Consider the following 20206-nt stretch of genomic DNA (forward strand, 5'->3'; position numbering starts at 1 on the left):
GGCACAATTTCCATGATTAATTGCAGAATATAAAGCATGACGAAAGTAACTACTAACATGTGAAACTCGAACATACTAGATGCGAGTGATCAACATGAACGAGTGTGAGAGCAAACGGTACAACATCCATCGCTAAACAAATCGAGATATGTCGCACGTACCGATCACGGTGGAGGTGGCGGTGGAGGTGTAGCGGACGTTGTCGCGGCGATAACGTTGTTGATGACAACGTTGTTGACGACGGGGACGATGGGTCGAAGTAGACGGCGTTGAAGACGACGGTAGGCAGCACCGCCCGACTTGGACGGAAGGCGACCCGTGATGAAGAGCTTGAGCAGTCGCGCAGAGCGCTTCCCAAAAACCTAATTCGCCCTCTCCCTTACAGGATCGCAAGGACGAGCGGTTCCGGAGACCTGCTCTCCCGTTCGTCGATGCACGTCGGCGCGCGGGATGGAGTAGGCTACGGTGGCGGCGCAAGCAGAGAGAGGTGGAAACCCTAACTCGTGTATTAGATGTATTTCGCGGTAGCCGGGCAAGAGATTATATAGGCTCGGGAAACCCTAGGCAACGTGGGCCACGCCCACGTCGCACGAGCGTTTCGAGTCGGTTACGGATAGCCCACGATCCGGGAGCGACCCGAACCGACTAAGCGCGACACGTCCGTCTAGGACTCTGTTCGTTTTCCTGAGGTGCAAAAAGTAAGGAAAGTCTCGGCTCGAGGCTCAATCCACTCAACACGAGCGCGGCGCGCGCGTCGTGACGTGTCGAGTCGAGTCGGGAGGAGCGCGCGCGTGTAGCACTCCTATTCTCACTCACTTACTAGTGGTGAAACAACCCACCTTATAAGGTGGTCTAACTTCCTCCAACTTCGTGCTAGGACTAAACTTCCCACCTCTTGCCACTCACTAGTGAGCTGCACACCAACTTGGGCTCAAACTCACATGCATTTGCCACTATGTGGGCTTTGAGATTTATAGGAAAAACTGAAATCTAATTTGGGCCACTAAAAGTGGGTCCAATATTTCAACAGTAGTTTCTTCTAAAATAAGTAAATATGCACATTGAAACACTTCTAGAGATATACTCCCTCCATCCATAAATAAGTGGACATGCGGAATTTTCAAGGTAGTAAAAGGAGAGAAAATTGCATTGGGAAGATGCAATCAACATCTCTCTCTTCTTTAATTATTTCACCTCTAATAGGCTATGTGCATGTACAAAATTAAGATAACATGTGCTGAATATTATTAGGTTTGATTTTCGTGCAATGAGAGAGACACACCTTTTGCTAATTTAAAGTACATTGAAAACATAGAAGTACGCTCTTTCGTGGACAAAGTTTGAAGTTTAGATGTCAACTTATTTGAGGACGGATGGAGTATGTCGTATTTGAACAAAATTTGCTCAAATGCTTTGACTAATAATTTGGAAATTGGAATGCAGGTGGTAAATAAATAAATAAATATGGAATTGAGTGTTGTGATGTTCATAGTCGTGTTAAACAAGGGGAAAAGAAAAGAAAAGAATGGCGTGTAAGCATGTGATCGATGGTGAACCCCGCAAGCGAGAGCAGAAAAGTATAGAAAGTCCAAGGTTGGAGTCACGCGGCGTCGCCGAGCACGTCACGGGAGGCGACCCACACGAACCGCCCACCAACCCATCCACGGCCACCACGCAACCGGCAACCGGCTCGCGTCGCGTCGCGTCGGTCCGTCTAACCCAACCCACACCGGCCGGCGTAGTCTAGATCCCGATCCCAAATTCCATTCCCGATACCTCCACATCGGCCGAGGACGCCATGGCGGACTGCCGCAGCCTCATCGAGTTCCTCCGCGCCTTCGAGCGCCGCCGCCGGACCTCCACCCCCTCCACGGACGCCTCCCCGTGCTCCCAGCGCCCCCGCCCGCGGCCCCGCCGCGCCTCCTCCTGCTCCTCCCCCTCCCCCACCGCCCGGCGCAGGCCCTTCACCTCCCTCTGCGACCGCTCCCCGCCGACCCCGACGGCCGCGCTCGACGTCCTCGCGCTCCTCGCCGTCCTCTCCGCGCTCGCCTTCCTCGCGGCCCCCTACGCGCGCCTTCTCGCGCGCGAGGCGGCCGACCTGGTGCGCCACTACCCGGACGAGCCCTACTCCTACGTCGCCTTCGCGGCGGGCGCCGGCGCGGCCGTGGCCGCCGTCGCCGGGCTGCTGGCCTGGGAGGCGGCCGGCCACCACGCGCGCAAGTGCGGCCGGCCCCGCTGCCGCGGCCTGCGCAAGGCCGTCGAGTTCGACATCCAGCTCGAGACCGAGGAGTGCGTGCGCGGGAGTCCGCTCGCGGCGGGGCGGGCCTCCGCGCTCCTCGCCGCGGCCCGCCCCGTCGAGCTCGGCGACGAGCACCGGGAGCTCGAGGCCGAGCTCAGGAAGATGGCGCCCCCCAACGGCCGCTCCGTGCTCACCTTCCGCGCGCCCTGCGGCTGCGCCAAGGGCAGGATGGAGGTCTGGGGCGCCAAGAAGGTGCGCCGGATCAAGAAGTAGTCATCCATCCACAGACACCTCCTGGCTTTTCCCCAGCAGGAGAAGCCCTCAAGCAACTATACTCTTATTACTGCTCCATAATAATAAGTATCTCTAGTTGTTACATACAAAATACAGTGCTCTGCTCTTATAGCAACTATAGCTGAGAATAAGGAGAGGAACAAAGGAATACATACATGTCTTATGACTTTATGATGCACTCTTGAGGTTATACTACATAGCTTGCTCCTTGGGTAGCAGGTTTCATTTCGATTATGCAGTAACTGGCTGTTGCATGTTGCCTGTTGGTATATAAATAAGTGCGGTGCAGACTTTACGCCTGTTTATGCTATGTGGACGGGTCTGATTAATACGCTGGTTCATCGACGTGCCGAGATGACCGTGGAGGAATTACTTTTCCATTTTTATTCTACACATGCTTCTCTGAAATGTTAGTCGTGTAAAACCTGCATTCATGTGTCAACTGTTTGTTTTTGTTTCAAGCTCTGTGTTCAGCTCAACGCATCTCCGCAACGGCAGGGATAGCTTCTGTTACTAACTTTATTTTGTGGTGTTATTTGGGACGGTAAGGTTTTAATAATTCCAGATATTCTTACTGCTCGAATTCAGTTTACATGGATGAGTATTTCTCATTTTGTTATTTGGGAAGGTGTGGTTCTGGTAGTCGCTGATATTCCTATACTGCTTAAATTTGCAAAAATGGTATTCTTTACATGGATATGAATTGCCGATCCATGACACCTCACTTCCTCTACTCGGTGATTAAACTACTAGTAACTTTTCCTCGACGTACTCAGTACAATCACCAAATAATGAAGCGAAATGCATGGAGAAATTTATGCTCATCTCTTTTCTTTGGTCATATTGCATACTATTAGCAATTCAGCTCCAGCTGAAGCCATTTAAATCAAAATGCCTATAACCTTGATCGATATCATCAGTGTTTTGAGTGTTCAGATCAAGCTTCTTCCCAGAACTTGGATGTTCAACCACTTGTCTCTTGCAGTTTGGTTCTCCAGGATGTAGTCGGTCTGCATCTCTTTCTTTGCTACCTGATGCCGAACTGGTGGTGCTGCCTCTGCCATTTCCTTGAGGTGTAATATACTCCTGTTGAATCTCTGTCTCACTTTCACTTCCAAACTCTCCTCTGTGGTACTGTTTTACATTGTGCACTTGACTCATCCTACGCTCGCTTAGGCTTCTATTAAGGGAAAATTGATATTCATGGTCAGGAGATTGTTTTCTGCAAAATATTGAACTATCATCATATGCTTTCAGCACTCCATGTCTACGTTGTCTATGCTCGCTGATGAATCCTTCGGCTGCAGTCAAACAGTTATTGGTTGAACTTTCTACGAACTGGATTTGCCTTGGCTCTAGTCTGTGCATACTTGGACTTCCTTTAATCTCTGTAACTGCACTGCTGAAACATTCATTTGATACTTGCGAGACTAGTTCTGATATTTTCATTTTTGCATCTTCCAGGTTTGCAGGACCCAAATTCTGTTTTCCAAGGCTCTCTTGTGCCTGCTCTAGAACTGCCTGCAGATACTTCCCCTGGGCCTCTATCCGTAGTTGCAGATGCCGTTGAACCTGTTCCCAATTTAATTTCAGGTTAGAAACACTGTACTGATAGATCACGCTGTAGACAGTGAATGCATGATATGTTGCTTTGCTGTAATTTGATAAAAGTGCACTGCTAAATCAGAAGAAGGTATTTAGTATCAGAATTCAATGAGTGGTGCCAAACCCTTCCATGGATTGCCTTTTTCACCTCTTTGGTTTCTCTAATTGTTATATTGTACTTTGTTTTATGGGGCCATTACCGGTGGGAAGCGCAGTGTTCACAGAGGTCAAAAAAATATTTCGAATACATAGTCATTTTCTCTTCGGTTGGCACCAGAGAGTGATAGCTGGAACCTTGATTTAGGTTATCTTGACTTCCATCTACTGTATGTGTCTATTGAATGATCTTGGTTAAGAGCCTATTACACAAGTAGTTTCAGTACCTCACCTCGAGTTGTTCGTTTAACTGCCTCTGCACCTCAATTTGCATTTGTAGGGCTTCACCAATTTGGATAGTTCTGGCACCCAATAAAAGAGATTATTACTTCAATATTCACATGAAATACTATTCTAAACTGCATGGGTTATTTTCTTACTTCTCTGCCTGTGGAATGACATTTGCATTGATTATTGCTGGCACACTTGTTCCTATTGTTCCAGGCATGGTATCGGCAACAACTGCACATCCTATGGCTGCAAAATTTCGTGACTTGTCTGTTATGTCATTCAAGTTTGTTATAATCGTAAAGATGGAACTATGGAAATTAAATTTTGGCATACCATTCTTGGTTGTCCCAACATTAACTTGAGCTTGGAGGTTCTTACTGAGCCTGTATTTCTGAAATAGCAAAGAAACTATGACTTGTTCTGCAGTTCTGGGTTCCATTTTTAACAGGAGAGTTACTGATTATCACGTACCTGGAGGTGGCTTTTCAAATGATACAAGGTAAGTCCTGGAATGCCCATGAGCCTCATGACTGTTTTTGGAGTAGCTTCTGGGTGATGAACAGGAGTATAAGAGTTTCATCCTACTTCTTTACATTTAGAAGATAAGAATTGTATACTTACTCTCTGCTCCACCCAATTGATTGACTGCATCTACAAACCGCTGATGTAACTCGGGTGTCCACTTCAGCCTTGGTTTTGCATCGGTTGAGAGAACTAACCCAGAATCTCCTTGTGTACTTCCTCCATGTAGAAACAGATGCCTTTCCATTGGAAAGCTCGTCCTAGTAGTGAAGAGCTCACTAGGGCCCTGATGTTGGTGATACATCTTCTGTGTAGAATGGACAGTTTTTTTTTAGAACAATGGAAACGTGGAGGTCCAAAAAATTTAACCAACTTCTTACTTGTGTTCTCCAGTCGCTTCCTTCTTCTTTGCCCTTGCTCTCTATATGAGTACTTCCCTACTGGCAAGACGAATACCAGCGCTATTGTCTGAGTGAGCTTAAGCCTATTGATACCCTTTTGGTCTTCTCAGGTTGATAAGGAATACCTTGTGAGGGGCTCCTTATATGGGGAAACATAGAATCTAGCATCTTGGAACAGAAGCAAAGGAACAATCTTTAACCCAACTGACAGAAGATGTTGTCCTTGGTTATTTTAGGAAACAATAACCAAAACCAAAATACCGGTACTTAGTTTCAACCTGTGACTGCTAAGAAACAACAACCTTGTACCCCTCAATAATGAAACCTTACACTGTATCTCTGTATTCTACGGGAACTTCAGCTGCATATTTTACTCATTAGATCAGTAGCAGTATATGTATAGAATCAATACCTACAACTGGAGCAATTTGTTTTCTTGAATGTTGCATTCTGGCATATTATCGGTTATCTGAATCACGCGTTTCGCCTAATGGAAATATTTGTGCAGCTTCTCTCTTATCTTAGCTGGTATGTGCATTTAGTCGGTGTTAGAAATACTTTAGTATCGATGGGTTATGTTACGTGATTGATGAATTTAATTTTCATAGTGGAATGCAGTAATCTATCTATTATTCAACTGAAACAATGACACTCTAATTTTACGTTAGTTGATACTTGTTGCCTCCTTGGGGAGTGCCATCACTAGACACTGAAAACACAATTTTTCTGTCAATTTTGTGCTGTCCTTTGTACTACTGTAAAGTGCATAGAATATGAACAAGCATAAGTTCCATCAGCGTCCTTTCCTAAGATTGGTACATATTCTCATTGTAGTCCAGAAAAGTGTGGACCTAGAAGCTTATGCCCTTTGCGTGTTTTAAGCTCCATTTGAACCAGACCACTTTGCTTTTAAACATCACCAGTCAAACAACAGTACTTATGTGCTATGATCCTGTATGTGTTCCACAGCCTTCATCATTTCAGTACTTTATGCTAACATAGGCAGCTGCCTTATTGCAATCATTCTTCTAATCAAGGCATTGAAAAGCTATATGTGAGTTCTAAGGAAAAGTAGAGGCTCTATTTTCTCCCTCCCTCTCTTTTCCTTCTAAAACATAACAATGGGTACGGATACAATAAATTCATTCTGGTTTACCAGGAGTAAAGAAGCTCTTGATCTGGTTTGTTTCTCTTCCTGTAGTCAAGTTTGTCAAACTTCTCCGCATTTCATCAATTTGCCTTTGCGTCTTCTGCTAGAGAAGGCATGAGTTATCCTCATCCTCATGTATCATGCCATGCATAATAAAGGATAAATATAAAAAGGAATACAAGTTCTAGAGTTTGAATACCCTTTGTGCCTACTGTATTTTTGCACTAGTTCTCTCTGCAATTCAGTTGATTGGTAAGGACTATGCCAGTGGTACATGTCGACACTTGGGACCACCTGCAACGCGGCGACACTTTTTCAGCTGCGATGAGTTAATTGTGTTCTGCATTTAAGGTGATGAACTATCAGGAATATCCTTCTTTCTGCTTCACTATCACTGATGAACCCTTGCCCCGTTCATTAAAATCTTCATTTGCCAGCCAGTGGCAATTGTAAGTTGGTAACCATAACTTTCTTTTTATGTTACATCTTTTTCCGTCTTCCAGAAATTAACACCCCCCAGTATTTTAGGGGAGAACATTTGCTCTTCATTTCCTGATGTTTATGGCAATACAACTGACTCATTTCAGCATCCATGTAGTACTTACTGTATGTATTTACTCTTGTGTGCTGATGACTGTGCACGTCTGTGTAGCATTGTATGTCAATTTATGTTTCTTTTTCAGAGGTTACTTTTCTTAGCTAGCATTGTATGTCAATTTATGTTTCTTTTTCTGCTTACCTACCTATGAGGTATTGCATGCTATTTGAACTGGGGAGGGTGGGCTGTCTTGCTATCAACGTGTAAAGACGTTGTCAAAAGAGAATCCAAAGAATCATCCTTTGCTCTTCCATCTTTTACAAAGCTGCTTCAGCTTGTGGGAGCATATTCTGTTCGTAAGAGACTGGTCTGGTAGCTGTACTAGAATTGTAGGTTATATATATGGCCTGAAAGCTTTCTGCTATAGCCCCTGCTCTTTGTACCTCTTCTCACGTTTGTTGCCTCTGCATCTTTGCTAGCCTAGAGCCTTGTCTGTTTGATAGATTGCTACTACACTGAATTTCTTGCATATATAATAAGGAGTACACAATCCGAATACCAGCATTGTAATCGTAATTAGATAATTGTATAAGAAAACAAACGAATCTGATGCAGCTGGTAGGGAGGAATTGCAAGCATGCATTTTTTCCACGTGTCTTTTTTTTTTTTGGTAAGCAAGAAAACATCTTTGGTCTTAAGAATCTTTCGGTTGTCAATAAAACTGAAGGGCCTTTCAAGCGTCTGATCCTTTTTTTCTCAGAAGAGTACACTAGTACACCGTTTGTTCCTTTTCCAATCATCCTTTGTAAATTGGTTGTTGGTGGCATATAAAGTGAAGTACAAATCCAGTTGGAATCAATCATGAATAGCGCATCCCAATTGCACGAGCTACTTATCTCATGAATGGAGGTTCTTCGTCCAAGCGCCAAGGCATCAGTTCTTTTCTCAGCGTCCTTGGCATCTGTGTTCAACCTCAAGTTGCACGCATAATTTTGGCGAGGTATGCTTTTGGCATGCATTTTCTTTCCCATCAATGCTCCTAGATGCAATTTTTTTATTTCTTTTTGTTGATGCTCCTTGCCCACATCGTAATCTCATTATTCCTTGCAAGCACTGCAGCTTTCTGTGGTTTTCAGAGAATATATGCTGCCTGAGCGTGCAAAATAAACTATCACGGCGGCGACTATCGTACACTTATTGACAGTTACTGTTCAGGGATGCTCGTTAAGCAACTAGTCTCGTCTAGTGGTTATGTGATGCTCTTGCAGCTCATGGGCACCGGGGAAGCACCTGAAAGGATTCGTTCATGATATGGTATCTAATGCCGAATTTGCACTTGAGTTTTTTTTTTTTTTTTTTTTACCTTGTTAGCTATGTATATGCGCTTATGCCGCGTCGTTAGATTTGTTTCAAGCAAATCTATTATTAAAATTATATTGAAGTGGTCGGAGAGGGACGTCTTTCATATTCTTTCTTGGGAGCATCACTGAAGCATATGGTATTTTCAATCCTGGTCAGTGCTTTTGATTTTGCTCCCTTTTTCATATTCCAGTGATCAGATTAACATCAGTCGTATTCATGAGCAATATTCCCCTTAAATTGTACGCAATGGTGCCACATTTCGCTTCCTGGTTTATCGCAGATATAGTCACCTTGTTATCACATTCTCAGGTGTTAGGTGTAGTAAGATTTGTCTGCCTGGTAGGAGACGGCACTGATCGATCACAAAAAAACTTGCTGACAATCACCTATTTCTTTCGGCAGAAACATGATGATGCCCTCTTTATATGATAGCATGTATTTGGAATTTAAGGTTTTCCTTCTAATTGTCTGCACTAGGTGCACTAACTCGTGCTGGATCTCAACATTCTTCCTCATTTGTTTGATTATATGTGGCCTATGTTCATGACAAGGCCGTGTGAGTAATAATTGTGTTGCCTTCTTTCTATCAGCGGAGTCTTGGTTCTAGTTCCGAAAATGGATCCTGAGCTAGAGGAGCCTAGACAGGCAATAGATATAGTGCTGCAGGCTCCACTTAGCCTGGGCAGATGCCAAAGGAGCCGGGGCCTGGGTTGAGAATGATTACCTAGGTCGTAAGTCTCAGTATCTTCCTTTTGAGAAACCTCCTCTTGACATAGAACATGTTCATGATTTGGCGCAATGAAAAACTCACAATTATTGTAAAATGTTAGCAATGTGTGTTAACCATGTATAAGAAATTTGACCCTGCAAAATTCTTGTTCTATCAGGTTCGACATCGACGAATCTTCTTGCACCTGATAGGTAGAAAATGAAAACGATGGTGATATGCAAGCAGCTCCACAGCTCGCGCTCTAAAGCTGGCTACCGAAAGTTGGAGGGGTGCAAATGGTATCGCAGACCCACGCGGCTCGCTGGAGATCAGATTTAGGATAGAGATAGGTGGATGTGGATGGAGTCTCTCCACACGCCATTCTAGTTCGGGTTACATGCGCTTAGAGCATCTCCAGTCGCGTCCCTCAAACCGTCCCCCAAAGGGATTTGGGACGCGCCGGACAAAAAAAAAGTTTCAGCCGCGTCCCCCAAAGCCCATTTTTGTCCGGCGCGGCCCGATACGGTGTCCGGCGCCCCGAGTCCGTCCCCGTCCCACAGGGGACGCTCCGGGGACGCCGGACACAACGAAAAGCGAGGCCAACCGACGCGGGCCCGACCCGTCAGCGGCACGGAAGGCTAAAACCCCGTCGCCTACCTTTGGTCAAGCGACGTTAATGGCGTCCCTGTTTTCCCGAGCGACGCAGGGACGCGTCTCGTCGTGCATGGCCGCGTGGCCGTCCGCGCCGGAGTTATTGCGTGCAACCACCCGCTGCCGCCGCTGTTTTAAGACGCCACTGCGGTTATCGCCGCTCATAATCCTTCTCGTCGCCGCCGCCTCCCCTCCCGGATCCTCTCCTCGCCGTTCAAAAATGTCGAGCTCGTCCTCCCGCAAGATCGCCGCGGCGAACGGCTCGGACGCGGCAGCCTCACCGTGGCGGAGGCGTGGGCGCCGTACCGCGCCCGGTATCCGGTCCCGCCGGACATGCGGCTGCCAAGCGGCGGCGGCCGGAAGATGGCCGTGAACGGCATTGGCGTTCCGCCGCCGCCGGCGCCGCGCACGGAGCAATGGTGGGACGCCGTCAAGGCCCGTCGGGCTCAACTCACCGCCGAGGAGCGGTTGGATCCGACGTGGGCGGTCAACGACAACGACGCTCGGTGGACGACGTACTTCCCGAGCGAAGTACGACATCGAGATGCACAGCACCGACAACCTCGTCGGCGGCCCCAACAGCTGGAACAGGGAAGGCCGCGCCCTGTTGCAGGGCGTTCGGGCGCACCCTCGAGAACGTCATCCGCGGCCTCCGCAACGGCGCTCCAAGGCTGGAGATGCCGTCGTCGCCGCCGCCGTCTCCTCAATGGCAGCCGAGGAGGACGACGTACTCGTCCTCCTCGCACTCTTCTTCCTCGGGACCGGCGCGATCGACGCCGTCCTCGTCGTACCGGTCGGCGCCGTACACCGTTCCCAAACGGGAGGTCAAGGAGGAGCCGGCGACGCCCGTCAACACGAGGCGTGGCGGTAGCGGCAGCGGGCGGCAGCAAGGGAGGCGCGGCGGCGCCCTCCTCATCCCGAAGCCGGAGGTGAAGGAGGAGCCGGAGGAAGCGTCGCGAGCGGCGCTGCCGGCGGAGTACGAGCGGCAGCAGCCGGCTCATCGCCGGCAGCGACGACCCCGAGGACTGCCCAGGGCTGCGGGCGGCGTTCTTGGCGTCCATGGACGACAAGGACGCTCGGAGAGGCGACCTGGACGCGGCGATCGCCATGTCCATCCGCGACTCGGCAAGCCGGCTGGTGGACCTCACCGACGACGGCGAGGCAGGACCAAGCGGCTTGGTGAAGGACGAGCCCGTGGACGAGCCCGTCGACGAGCGCGTCAAGCAGGAGGTCGTCACCGACGAGATGTACAACTTCCAGCAGTACTACGACGCCTCCGGCCGCCGCAAGTGGTTCTAGATTAGGTTTAGTTTTAAGTTAGTCAAATTTCGTTCGAACCTATGTAAGTTTGGACGAATCTAATCGAATCTAGTTAAGTTTAAAATTTGCGAAATTTTGTTTGGGGGACGCGACCGGGGAGCGACGTCCCCCAAACGCGGCACGAACAAAACACGTCCCCCAAACGCTCGATCCGGCGCGGTTTGGGGGACGCGACCGCTCTACTTGGTAGAGAAGTTGTGCCGTATTGCCGTCTGTGACAGAATTCTGGTGTGCCAAACGCTCCACCCGTGTGGTGTGGAATAGCAAGAATATATACAGTACTACTCCCAAAGGACACCGCCTACGTGCATGTTCGCGTCGCTCCACTCCGCATCGACTTATCCAAACGGATGTAGTAGCTTATATTGACATGATCAGCAGTAACACCGTCACTGGTTGAGAAGATTCACTGAGCCAGAGGGTGATACTTGCATCGGGTTCGGGTATATACAGGAAGGATGTCGAAAGCTAACAGATTTGCTCCAAAGCAATGGCAGTCTGGGACCTGCATCAGACTCAGCAATATGCATGCTTGATGATGCTTCGCCTTGACCCCGAAAACTTGGTGAGTGTTCAATAACAACTGCGATCATGAGAACTCCAATTTATGCCTGGGCTTGCTTGCACAGGTTGCCTGATCAACTATAATAAGAAGAACCGTCTGATCCTCCAAGGGAAATCACACTGTCCAGTGCAAAATTCATATGGACTCCGGGAAATCACGCTGTCTACTGCAAAATTCATATGGACTCATCACACGAAGACGATTAACCAGGTCCAAGAAACAGGTTACCACTTGGAATCGGCGATTTTGGCTGATTTCCTGAAACCAGGCACGGTAACAGCTTTTCGCACCCGATACTCGAGAATCGAAAGTTAACCAGCCACCACTGATTAGTACCACATTGGAGGATTTCATATCAAACTATGCTTATAAGCTCATCTTAAAACATTAGGAATAATAATCAGATGCATAATGCAAAGGCAAGCATAGATCCCACAGCCACTAAGCTTGGCATTCCTTTTCTTTGTCGCCGCCACGGTCCTGAGTTGAACAGAGCATTTCCTGCTTGTTTAAAGATGAACAGACTGGATTAGATTTAGATGCGATCATCTTAGATATCGTATCATTTTGTTTCGATGGCACCCACTAAGCAAATGAGCAATGATGCGGGCTGAAACAAGAGGCTGCAATCAACTTGGAGCTAAATCTACAATGACTGTTACAAGAAGAGGAATGGGACATTTGTGATGCCAAAAGACATATGAAACCTGCACCATTCAAAGGTTTATATCAAAATAACACCAAGAGAACATAGTGCCCATGGGAAAACAACATGACTGGAGGGATTGGAAAGCTAGACACAAATAGACAATAAATAGTTTCCTGTTTACTCCTGAACAAGTAGCTGCCTGTCAGAGGAAATTCCATCGAAGCAACACAAAGCCGTCAGAAGAAGTCGATTTTTCAACCAGATGCATAATTGTGGGCAACAATACCTCCACCAATTGTATGCACAACACTGGCTGCACTTCCCTACGACCCTACTCATAACCTTTTGAACAAAGATGAGATAGGTTGATTTCGGGACGACGTTTATAATGAATTAACACTAGCAGTAGATTAAGATATAGAAGTTACTCGCTTGCCGGCAGAGTAACTTCCGGTGGGGCTTTTACCCCACCGTTGGCTTGTAAAAGCAAAGTAGATCAAGATATTAAGGATCATGGATGCATCAGTCTTCATGTCTAAGGGGGAAAAGAAAGAAGATGGTGTAATAAGATGGGCGATTACTTCGTTATAAGACAGAAGCAAACTGAAATGAGCGTAAATCATATGTCAAAAGCAGTCACAAACTTTGTACCCAGTTGTTCATCCCGATAGATAAAAATAGGAGTTCTACTGAACAAAGTTGCATCACTATCCTCAGATGTATAATCATTATTCACAGACAGTGGAAGAGATCAACTATGCCCTGCACTTGGGTTGGTTCCAGAAGCGGGAGGCAGCTGCTGATCGGTAGAAGTACCTCTGACATTCTGTGGTTCAGGCGTCGAGAACAGTCCACTAAACCAAGGAACAATGGCCCAAGGTCTAATACTGTTCTCGCTGTCATTTGCAGGGCCATCAGCTAAGACCTCCTCCTGGCTGCTCTCTATTCGATCAACATTGCTAGGCTCACTCAAGTCTTTTGTCTCACCGGATGGCAGCACGAACCGGCAAACTGGGCAAGAACTATGGAGTTCAAGCCATGGCAGGATACAAGGAGAGTGGAACTTGTGTTCACAAGGCAACTGCTTAGCTTGGGATCCAAGCTCTAGATCATCAAGACAGACTGAACAGCTGACAGCCTCTTCGATTTTGACAGTAGGCAGTGCTTCGATTGCTTCTTTCCTTGCAGGAGGGGTGCCATACCGGCTTGGGTCATTCTCAGCCAAATGTTGAAGAAGCAGGCTCAGCCCTGCCCCAAGGACATACTCTTCTAGCAAACCATCATCATTACCTGAGTTACCATTGTCACCTCGGTCCTCGTCAGGGTCAAGCGCTGCACCTTGCAGAGCGAGGGCCTGGTTGAAGGCATTGACCAGAATGGAGTTGTCCCTTTCCCTGTCATCTCTAAGGTCATCATGGATACTATCAAGCACACGGCGTAGTGCCGATGCCTGTCGATGCCTTCTGATGAATCCCTCAAACTCACGGCCTATATCGCTATTATCTTCATCATCGCTGTCCCCCACTGATCCTGGCTGCTCAAAAGAGTTGCCCACAGGGTCCCACTGCGAGAGCCCTTGCTCCGGTAGCTGCCTCGCCAATGCCTCAAAGTGCTCACCGATCATCTCCTCGACAAATCCACTGTCACATAGTGGACACTTGATCTCCTCCACCATGGCCTCCTCGATGGCCTGCTCACATTGGTGGCACCAGTACCTCATGACGGTGGATTCTGCCATATTGCAAATCCTTCGGTAGATCAAGTGTGGCGCACGAGCAAGAGTCAAATCTGTTGAATCAGGCACCATGAGTTAGTTAAAGGTTGATCTGTACATATCTCCAACCAATCAACTATACTCTGTATGATATAATTTACAGTATCATCTACGAGAATAAGTAGAGCATCCTAGGAACAGTTTTACCAATATGAATACATGATGAACAGTGTGGTGTCCATCTGTTTTTTTTTTACTGTATAAATGGTGTCCATCTGTGACTATGACAAACAAGCATATCTTACATGAGAACAAGAACAAGGAGAAGAACAGAGCAAGCTTTTGCATCAAACACAAATTAACCCTACTTATGGTTTCTTTAAGAACAGGAGCGGCAAAGCTGTCCTAAAGAGAAGACCCAATCAAAGATGAGGCAAAACCGAGATCTCTGAGAAGGGGAGGCAGAGATCAAGAGCCAAGATTCTCGGTTCAAGAACCAGGTGCCGATTCCATTCTTCGGAGAACAGGATACTATACTATTCCCCCAAAAGAAGAACGAAAACAAGAAACCAATTCCGGCACCTGCTCAAGATTCACGCGGCATTGCGCTGGAAATAATTAAGTGGCGAGACTCGTCTTCGATCCCAACCTAAAAACAAACCACCGCAGAAATCCCCGAACGAACAAACAACCTAACCTCGATCCATTTACGAAAGAACAATATATTATTCGAAGGGGGGAGATGGAATTTAGAAACCGGCTCCATGTTCTTGATTTAGAACACCGGTCCCCCGAAAAATCCATCCTTTAGCTCGAAATTAAGAGGGGGAAGAGAAAGTTCATCATGGGAAGAAGCGGCTCACCTTTGGCTTTTCCTCCGTGGATCGGATTGGATCGGATAGGACTGAGGCGGCCCCCGCCCCTTGTTGTTGCCCTCGTTCGCTTCGGCCAAAGAAGAAGAAGAAGCTACAGAGCAGGCTAGCTGGCTTGACTGGCGGATAGTACTACTTTTACTCCATGGACGCTATCGTCCCTTATTTTTCTTGCCAATAAAGAAAGATTTTTTAAATATGTTTCCAGGCGCAGATCTCCAACAAATGAACTTTTTTTCGTTTTCTTTTGAACTAGTAGTTCTTTTGTTGGAAGATCCAGCTAGTGAAGTTTGTTATGACTCGGAAGCACGCAAAGCTTCTGATCTTTCTGAAGACTGATTACAATACTTGTAAGTTGGGGTTAGCTTGGCTGGCTGATAACACGTCCTTTTCGTCATCATCCAAAGCAGGCCACCTGTAAATTTATCCTGTTGCTGCTGCTGCTGGGGTTTTGCCCTATTTTGTCGGTCTGCTAACTAACTTCTCGGCTTGTTTTCTTCACACGCTAAATGAGGGGGAAAATGGGTGGAATATACAAGATAATGGATTAGGTCGAGGTGTTTCTCCTCGAGATATTTTGTGTCCGATTTTCCACAAAGTTGATAGCAAGCAAGAAATCGGGTATGAAGTGTGAGGTTAACGTAAAACATGCGTTTTGAAGAGGTTATCCAGCTAGCTAGTGCTTGTTGTACACACTTAGCGACACGTGGTTACGTTATTGAGGGTCTGTTTGGTGGGAGCTAATTTTGCTATAGTGTGTCACATTTTCCTTTTCGGAAACTTGCCTAATCTTAGGTGAGCACCCTGTTTTTGGGAAAAAAAACGCTTCGTCCTCGTCCTCGGGTCGCTCCCCCGCGGGCGACTCCAGGACGCCAACCCTAGCCCCTCCTCCCCGTCCTCCCCGTCCCCACCCCCCCCGTCGCCGCTGCCCGCGGAAGCCGCCGGGCAAAGCCCGGGCGGTGTCGGCGGCGGTGGCCCTTTCTTACCCGGCGCTTCCTCTCCAGGCGGGGCTGGCAGGCAGGCGGCGGTGCTCCCAGGTCGGCGGGGCTCCAGCGGCGGCGATCCCTCCCAGGCGGCGCGGCGGCGGGTGGCAACGAGGCGGAGGCGTGGCCCTTGGCCGTGGGACGGCGCGATGGCTCGGGGCTCCTCCTGCCTGGCCCAGATCTGGGCCCTTCGGGCCCCATCTGGGTCCGGGCGGGCCGGCTCCTTGCCCCGTGGTGCTCCTCTAGGCGGACGGAGGGAAGGCCGGAGCTCGGGGCGGCGATGTCGCGCAGCGCATAGACAGGAACTTCACGAGCCCGCTCGGGCTCGGCCGGGCCAGGTGGGCAGTGTTTCGGTCGCCGCGTCCGGTCGGTGTCCGCAGGTGGCGGTGGAGGTGGTACCTCCGGCGTGGCTGTTGGCGTGCTGCCTCTCGCTCCCGGCTGGTTCGTCCTGTTCGTGATGACCCTGCTTCGTTGGTCACGGTGAGACGGCGGTGGTGCTTGCATGGCCGTGGTGGCGCATGGTGGTGGGTGGCGAGTGTGGTGGAGCACGATGGAGTGTCCAAGGCGAGGTTGCGAGGGTCGGGAGAAATCCCTGTCGGCTTTGCCGGCACCGACGCGGTGACGCCCGCGGGCGCCATTCTTCCTTCTTGAAGGGCCTTCGGTGAAGCCCTGTTTCCTAGTCCTTGCGCGCACCGGGGGAAACCCTAGGACTACTCCGGGAAGCAGTGGCGTCGTCGTCGCACCCCTTCTTGAAGGTGTTGCTTGGTACGCGGAACTTCAGAGTCCTAGGAGCGTGGTGGAAATTATCCGGCGGGCACAGCGATTGCGAGGCATCTCCGTTTTCGTTGATCCGACCCTTTCGGCATTAGTTTCTCTTTTCTTTCTTTTATGTTTTCTTTTGGGCTTGCTTTGTGCTGTTTTTTCCCCAGCAATGGATTCTATGTTGTATCGATGGTGTGCTATATTAATATAGCGGGGCGAAAGCCTATTTCGAGAGAGAGAGCACCCTGTTTTTTACACTTTTGGTTTGGCCATGAGAATCTTGCATTTTTTAAATGTATGTGATTATGTGAATATACAAAGATTGACTGTCTAAGGTGTGGAAATCCACTTTGACAAAGTCAAAAAAAGAATTATTTGGTGTACATCTTGGGCTATCTAAAGTTTCAAGATTTTTTTTATTGCGGCTTGTGCAAAGAGACAATTCCGTTGAGATATAACTTTTAGGGACACTATTTCTGTGTTTTTTTACTACGATACTACATGTGTAATTTTTCACAAATAAATTCGGGACATGTACAAGACACAAACACCTACATTCACAAAAAGGAAAATACTTTAAAAATATTTTTTTTGACTATTTTAAAATGAGTTTTTCGCAATTGGAGCATCTCCTCCCATGAGCCAAAGCGAACACGGCGTGGCTAGAATCAAACACTCACCTAACTTACCCAAATTGATGTGTGACAATGTATAACATGGCATTGTTATGAAAACCAAAAAAAACATCCTTTCATGTTTGCCCAAGCTCTTGCGGCAGTAATTATAGCCCAAACCTGTTCCATCATCGCCGCACCCACCTTCCAAGCCTTCCAAGGCGTACTAGGTTGAATGGAAATCGCGTCGAGCAAGAAAAAGAAAGATGGAAGGTTAAGGGCATCTCCAGCGCCACGACGCTCAGCGACCGTTTGTGTCCGCCGTGACCGGAAATGCGTCTGGGGCCTGTTCCAGCGGGGCGACGCAAAGTGACCGGGCCGTCCGCGGAGACGCAAACCTGGCCCAAATATGCGCCAGGTTTGCGTCTCCGCGGATGCTTGGCGGTCGCTCCGAGTGTCCGCCGAAAAAGACGTAGGACCCGCGCGTCAGTGGTTGGAGGGCGATATTATTCCCTCCACTGGCCATTCCCCCGCGCCAAATTGGAAACTAGACCGGCGCGACACAAGGCTTCGTCGACGATGAGGACAAGTGTTTGTGTGAAGCGTGGCTGGCAACGACCCAAGATTGTATCAATGGCGCCCAGCAAAAGGGCAAGGTCTATTGGGCCAAGGTCTTGCAGCGGTACAACGAGACCGGGATGCACCCGCCCTACCATATCCACGAGGCCCTCGGACGGAAGAGTCCCTCCGGAAAAGATGGAACTACATCAAACAAGAGACCGCCAAGTTCTGCTCGGCGGTCGAACATGCTATTAACAACCCCGTAAGCGGCACTGGCGTCATGACAGTGGTAAAGACGATAGAACCATCATCATTGTAGACAATTTGCGTCATTGCGTCAATTTGCGTCATTGTACATCATTGGCGGCTATGATTGCAGGTATCCCCCGCCTTGCAGAAGTTCAGGGCGACACACAAGAAGGGCTTTCATATGGTCCATTGTTGGGAGGTGCTCAAAGACAACAACAAGTGGATGATAAGCTTTGCGGCCTACAACGAAGCTGTGAGGAATGGGACAGCGGTGAACCTCGACGGCGAAGACGACGATCAAGGTCGTCCAGTCCTTCCACCTCGTCCACGAGGCCACAAGGCTACCAAGGCCGATCTCGTCCGGGAGGCGCAGGCCATTGCTTTCACGCAGAGCATGGAGAAGATAATGGTCGACAACCGTGCCGCCATGGCTGCTAGGGACGAGAAGAGGCGTCCGGAAAAGAGGCCGCAGCTGCCATCTACCGTAACCTCGCCAAGGAGGTCCTCGATGTCCAAAGGCTGGACATCGAGGCCAAAAAGGCAGACGCCGAGGCCAAATTGCGTGCAGAAGACACAAGGATCATGCTTGCCGACTTGAGCGGCGTCGACGACGACACCAGGGCATGGTTCATGAAGAGGCGCGCCGAACCGCGCGCGAGACACCTGATCGCCAGCGCCGGCGCCATGCGCCCAGCACCTTGGCCTCCTTTTGGACTTTTTTTTATTGCTGTTCAGGCCTTGTTGTGCCCCTTTTGCTCCACTTTGCGCCGTACGAGCTGCAAAGTGTGATGAACTTGTTTCAGCCCTCAATTTGCGGCTGTAATTTCGTGCAAAGTCGACGCTATTTCATCGTTTTTTGAATTCTGGCCTGCGCCCAAAATGCGTCGCCCCGCTGGAGCCAACCCACACGACCATTTCCCTTCCGCCAGGCGACGCAAACGGACGCCCGCGGACAAATTGGGCGTCCGAAATGCGTCGCGCCGCTGGAGATGCCCTAACTAGATCTTTGTTGTTTTTGTTCTTGAGAAAGACCTAGGCGACCCGTCGGCGCCATCGCCGATCTGCCTTGCCTCATGTGGCCTTAGGGCCATGGAGGCCCGGTGGATCCTAGTCCTTATCGGCGGTAGGGCTCTGGTTTTATTATGTTTTCCTCGGCCTGTTTAGGGTTTGTGTCCTACCTAGGAAAGACGTGGTGGTGACGACTCCCTAAAGATAGAATAAAGTCCTCCCCATCTAACCCCGTTTTGGTGGTGCGTCTAGCCTCGCCGGAAAGCGTGTGGAGGTTTGTCTCTAGCGAATTTTGCTAGATTTGGTCCATGTGCCTTCTGATCTACACTCCTCTTCATCGGCGATGGTTGTAACTCTCGTGCGCCGACTATTTGTTGCCTTACAACGATGACTTCCCATCTGCCTACTACAACAAGCTCTGAACAACGACAAGCTTTGTCCTGCTCTAATAGGGGAGAGGTGAGGACGGTGGCGCGTTCGGCTCATTATAGTGCTTGTAGCCATCGCGGGTACAAGGATCTGGTGTAGCTTCTATTACTTTTAGGTTTTTTTATACCGATCTTGAGAATTACGAATAGATTGGAGCACGAGCACTCTTCGAAGAAAAAACTACTGTGGATCTTTGCTTCATCCATGTTTCGGCTCTTCCTTTTGCTAGTCCGAAGAAAGACTTGGTCGCTGTGATCTTTCTACAAATCAACGACTCCGAGAACCAACCTGAGGTTAGGTGGTTAGGAGGATGGTTGTATCCCTAGCCCATCAGAGTTCAAATCCCAGGTTTGACATCTGTGTGTCTCATAAAAGGCGGAATATTCATTCAGTATGAGGCGACGTTCCCGTCGACAGCGAGGCGCCTGTGGTGACTTCGTCAATTTCAAGATCCAATCCGCCAGCTCAGTCTTCCGGAGGTGCTCATAGGGGTAGGGTTTACGTGTGTGCGTTCATAGGGGTAAGTGTATGCGCGTGTATGTGAACATCTGCGTTTGTACTGTGTTTCTCAAAAAAAAAAAAAAAAAAAACAAATCAACGACTCCTGTGTGCATGCATCCAG

General features: G+C 48.7%; 3 protein-coding genes across 4 annotated transcripts; 1 reads left to right on the forward strand and 2 right to left on the reverse strand.

The window, feature by feature from the left end:
• Positions 1 to 1798: 1798 nt before the first annotated feature.
• LOC124705425 (uncharacterized protein At5g19025-like) lies at positions 1799 to 2689 on the forward strand. The gene has a single exon (XM_047237151.1). The coding sequence runs from the start codon at positions 1799 to 1801 to the stop codon at positions 2510 to 2512; it is 714 nt and encodes a 237-aa protein (XP_047093107.1). The 3' UTR covers positions 2513 to 2689.
• A 646-nt stretch (positions 2690 to 3335) lies between these two features.
• LOC124707697 (myb-related protein 1-like) lies at positions 3336 to 5516 on the reverse strand. Of its 2 annotated transcripts, none has more exons than XM_047239365.1 (7): positions 5428 to 5516; positions 5147 to 5351; positions 4997 to 5073; positions 4859 to 4916; positions 4675 to 4771; positions 4527 to 4596; positions 3336 to 4105 (listed from the first exon to the last, which is right to left on the reverse strand). In XM_047239365.1, exons 2-7 carry the CDS (start codon positions 5349 to 5351, stop codon positions 3395 to 3397), a joined length of 1218 nt encoding a protein of 405 aa, XP_047095321.1. In that variant the 5' UTR covers positions 5428 to 5516; the 3' UTR covers positions 3336 to 3394. The 2 variants fall into 2 exon arrangements, with proteins under 2 accessions (XP_047095321.1, XP_047095320.1); XM_047239364.1 differs by having other exon boundaries at positions 5147 to 5354.
• A 7500-nt stretch (positions 5517 to 13016) lies between these two features.
• Positions 13017 to 15259, reverse strand: LOC124707699 (E3 ubiquitin-protein ligase SIRP1-like). The gene is made up of 2 exons (XM_047239366.1): positions 14970 to 15259; positions 13017 to 14180 (listed from the first exon to the last, which is right to left on the reverse strand). Exon 2 carries the CDS (start codon positions 14128 to 14130, stop codon positions 13144 to 13146), a length of 987 nt encoding a protein of 328 aa, XP_047095322.1. The 5' UTR covers positions 14131 to 14180; positions 14970 to 15259; the 3' UTR covers positions 13017 to 13143.
• Positions 15260 to 20206: the final 4947 nt, after the last annotated feature.

This window comes from Lolium rigidum, chromosome 4 (assembly GCF_022539505.1).
Source record: "Lolium rigidum isolate FL_2022 chromosome 4, APGP_CSIRO_Lrig_0.1, whole genome shotgun sequence".
NCBI lineage: Eukaryota > Viridiplantae > Streptophyta > Magnoliopsida > Poales > Poaceae > Lolium > Lolium rigidum.

Excerpts from the sequence above, each read along its gene's own strand:
- LOC124705425 (XM_047237151.1), top strand. The coding sequence starts at position 1,799 with ATGGCGGACTGCCGCAGCCTCATCGAGTTCCTCCGCGCCTTCGAGCGC.
- LOC124707697 (XM_047239365.1), bottom strand. The coding sequence starts at position 5,351 with ATGTATCACCAACATCAGGGCCCTAGTGAGCTCTTCACTACTAGGACG. Across the intron at positions 4,597-4,674 it reads GTCATTCCACAGGCAGAGAA|AACTATCCAAATTGGTGAAG; the intron begins GTAAGAAAATAA and ends ATTGGGTGCCAG. Across the intron at positions 4,106-4,526 it reads AGTTAAACGAACAACTCGAG|GTTCAACGGCATCTGCAACT; the intron begins GTGAGGTACTGA and ends AATTGGGAACAG.
- LOC124707699 (XM_047239366.1), bottom strand. The coding sequence starts at position 14,130 with ATGGCAGAATCCACCGTCATGAGGTACTGGTGCCACCAATGTGAGCAG.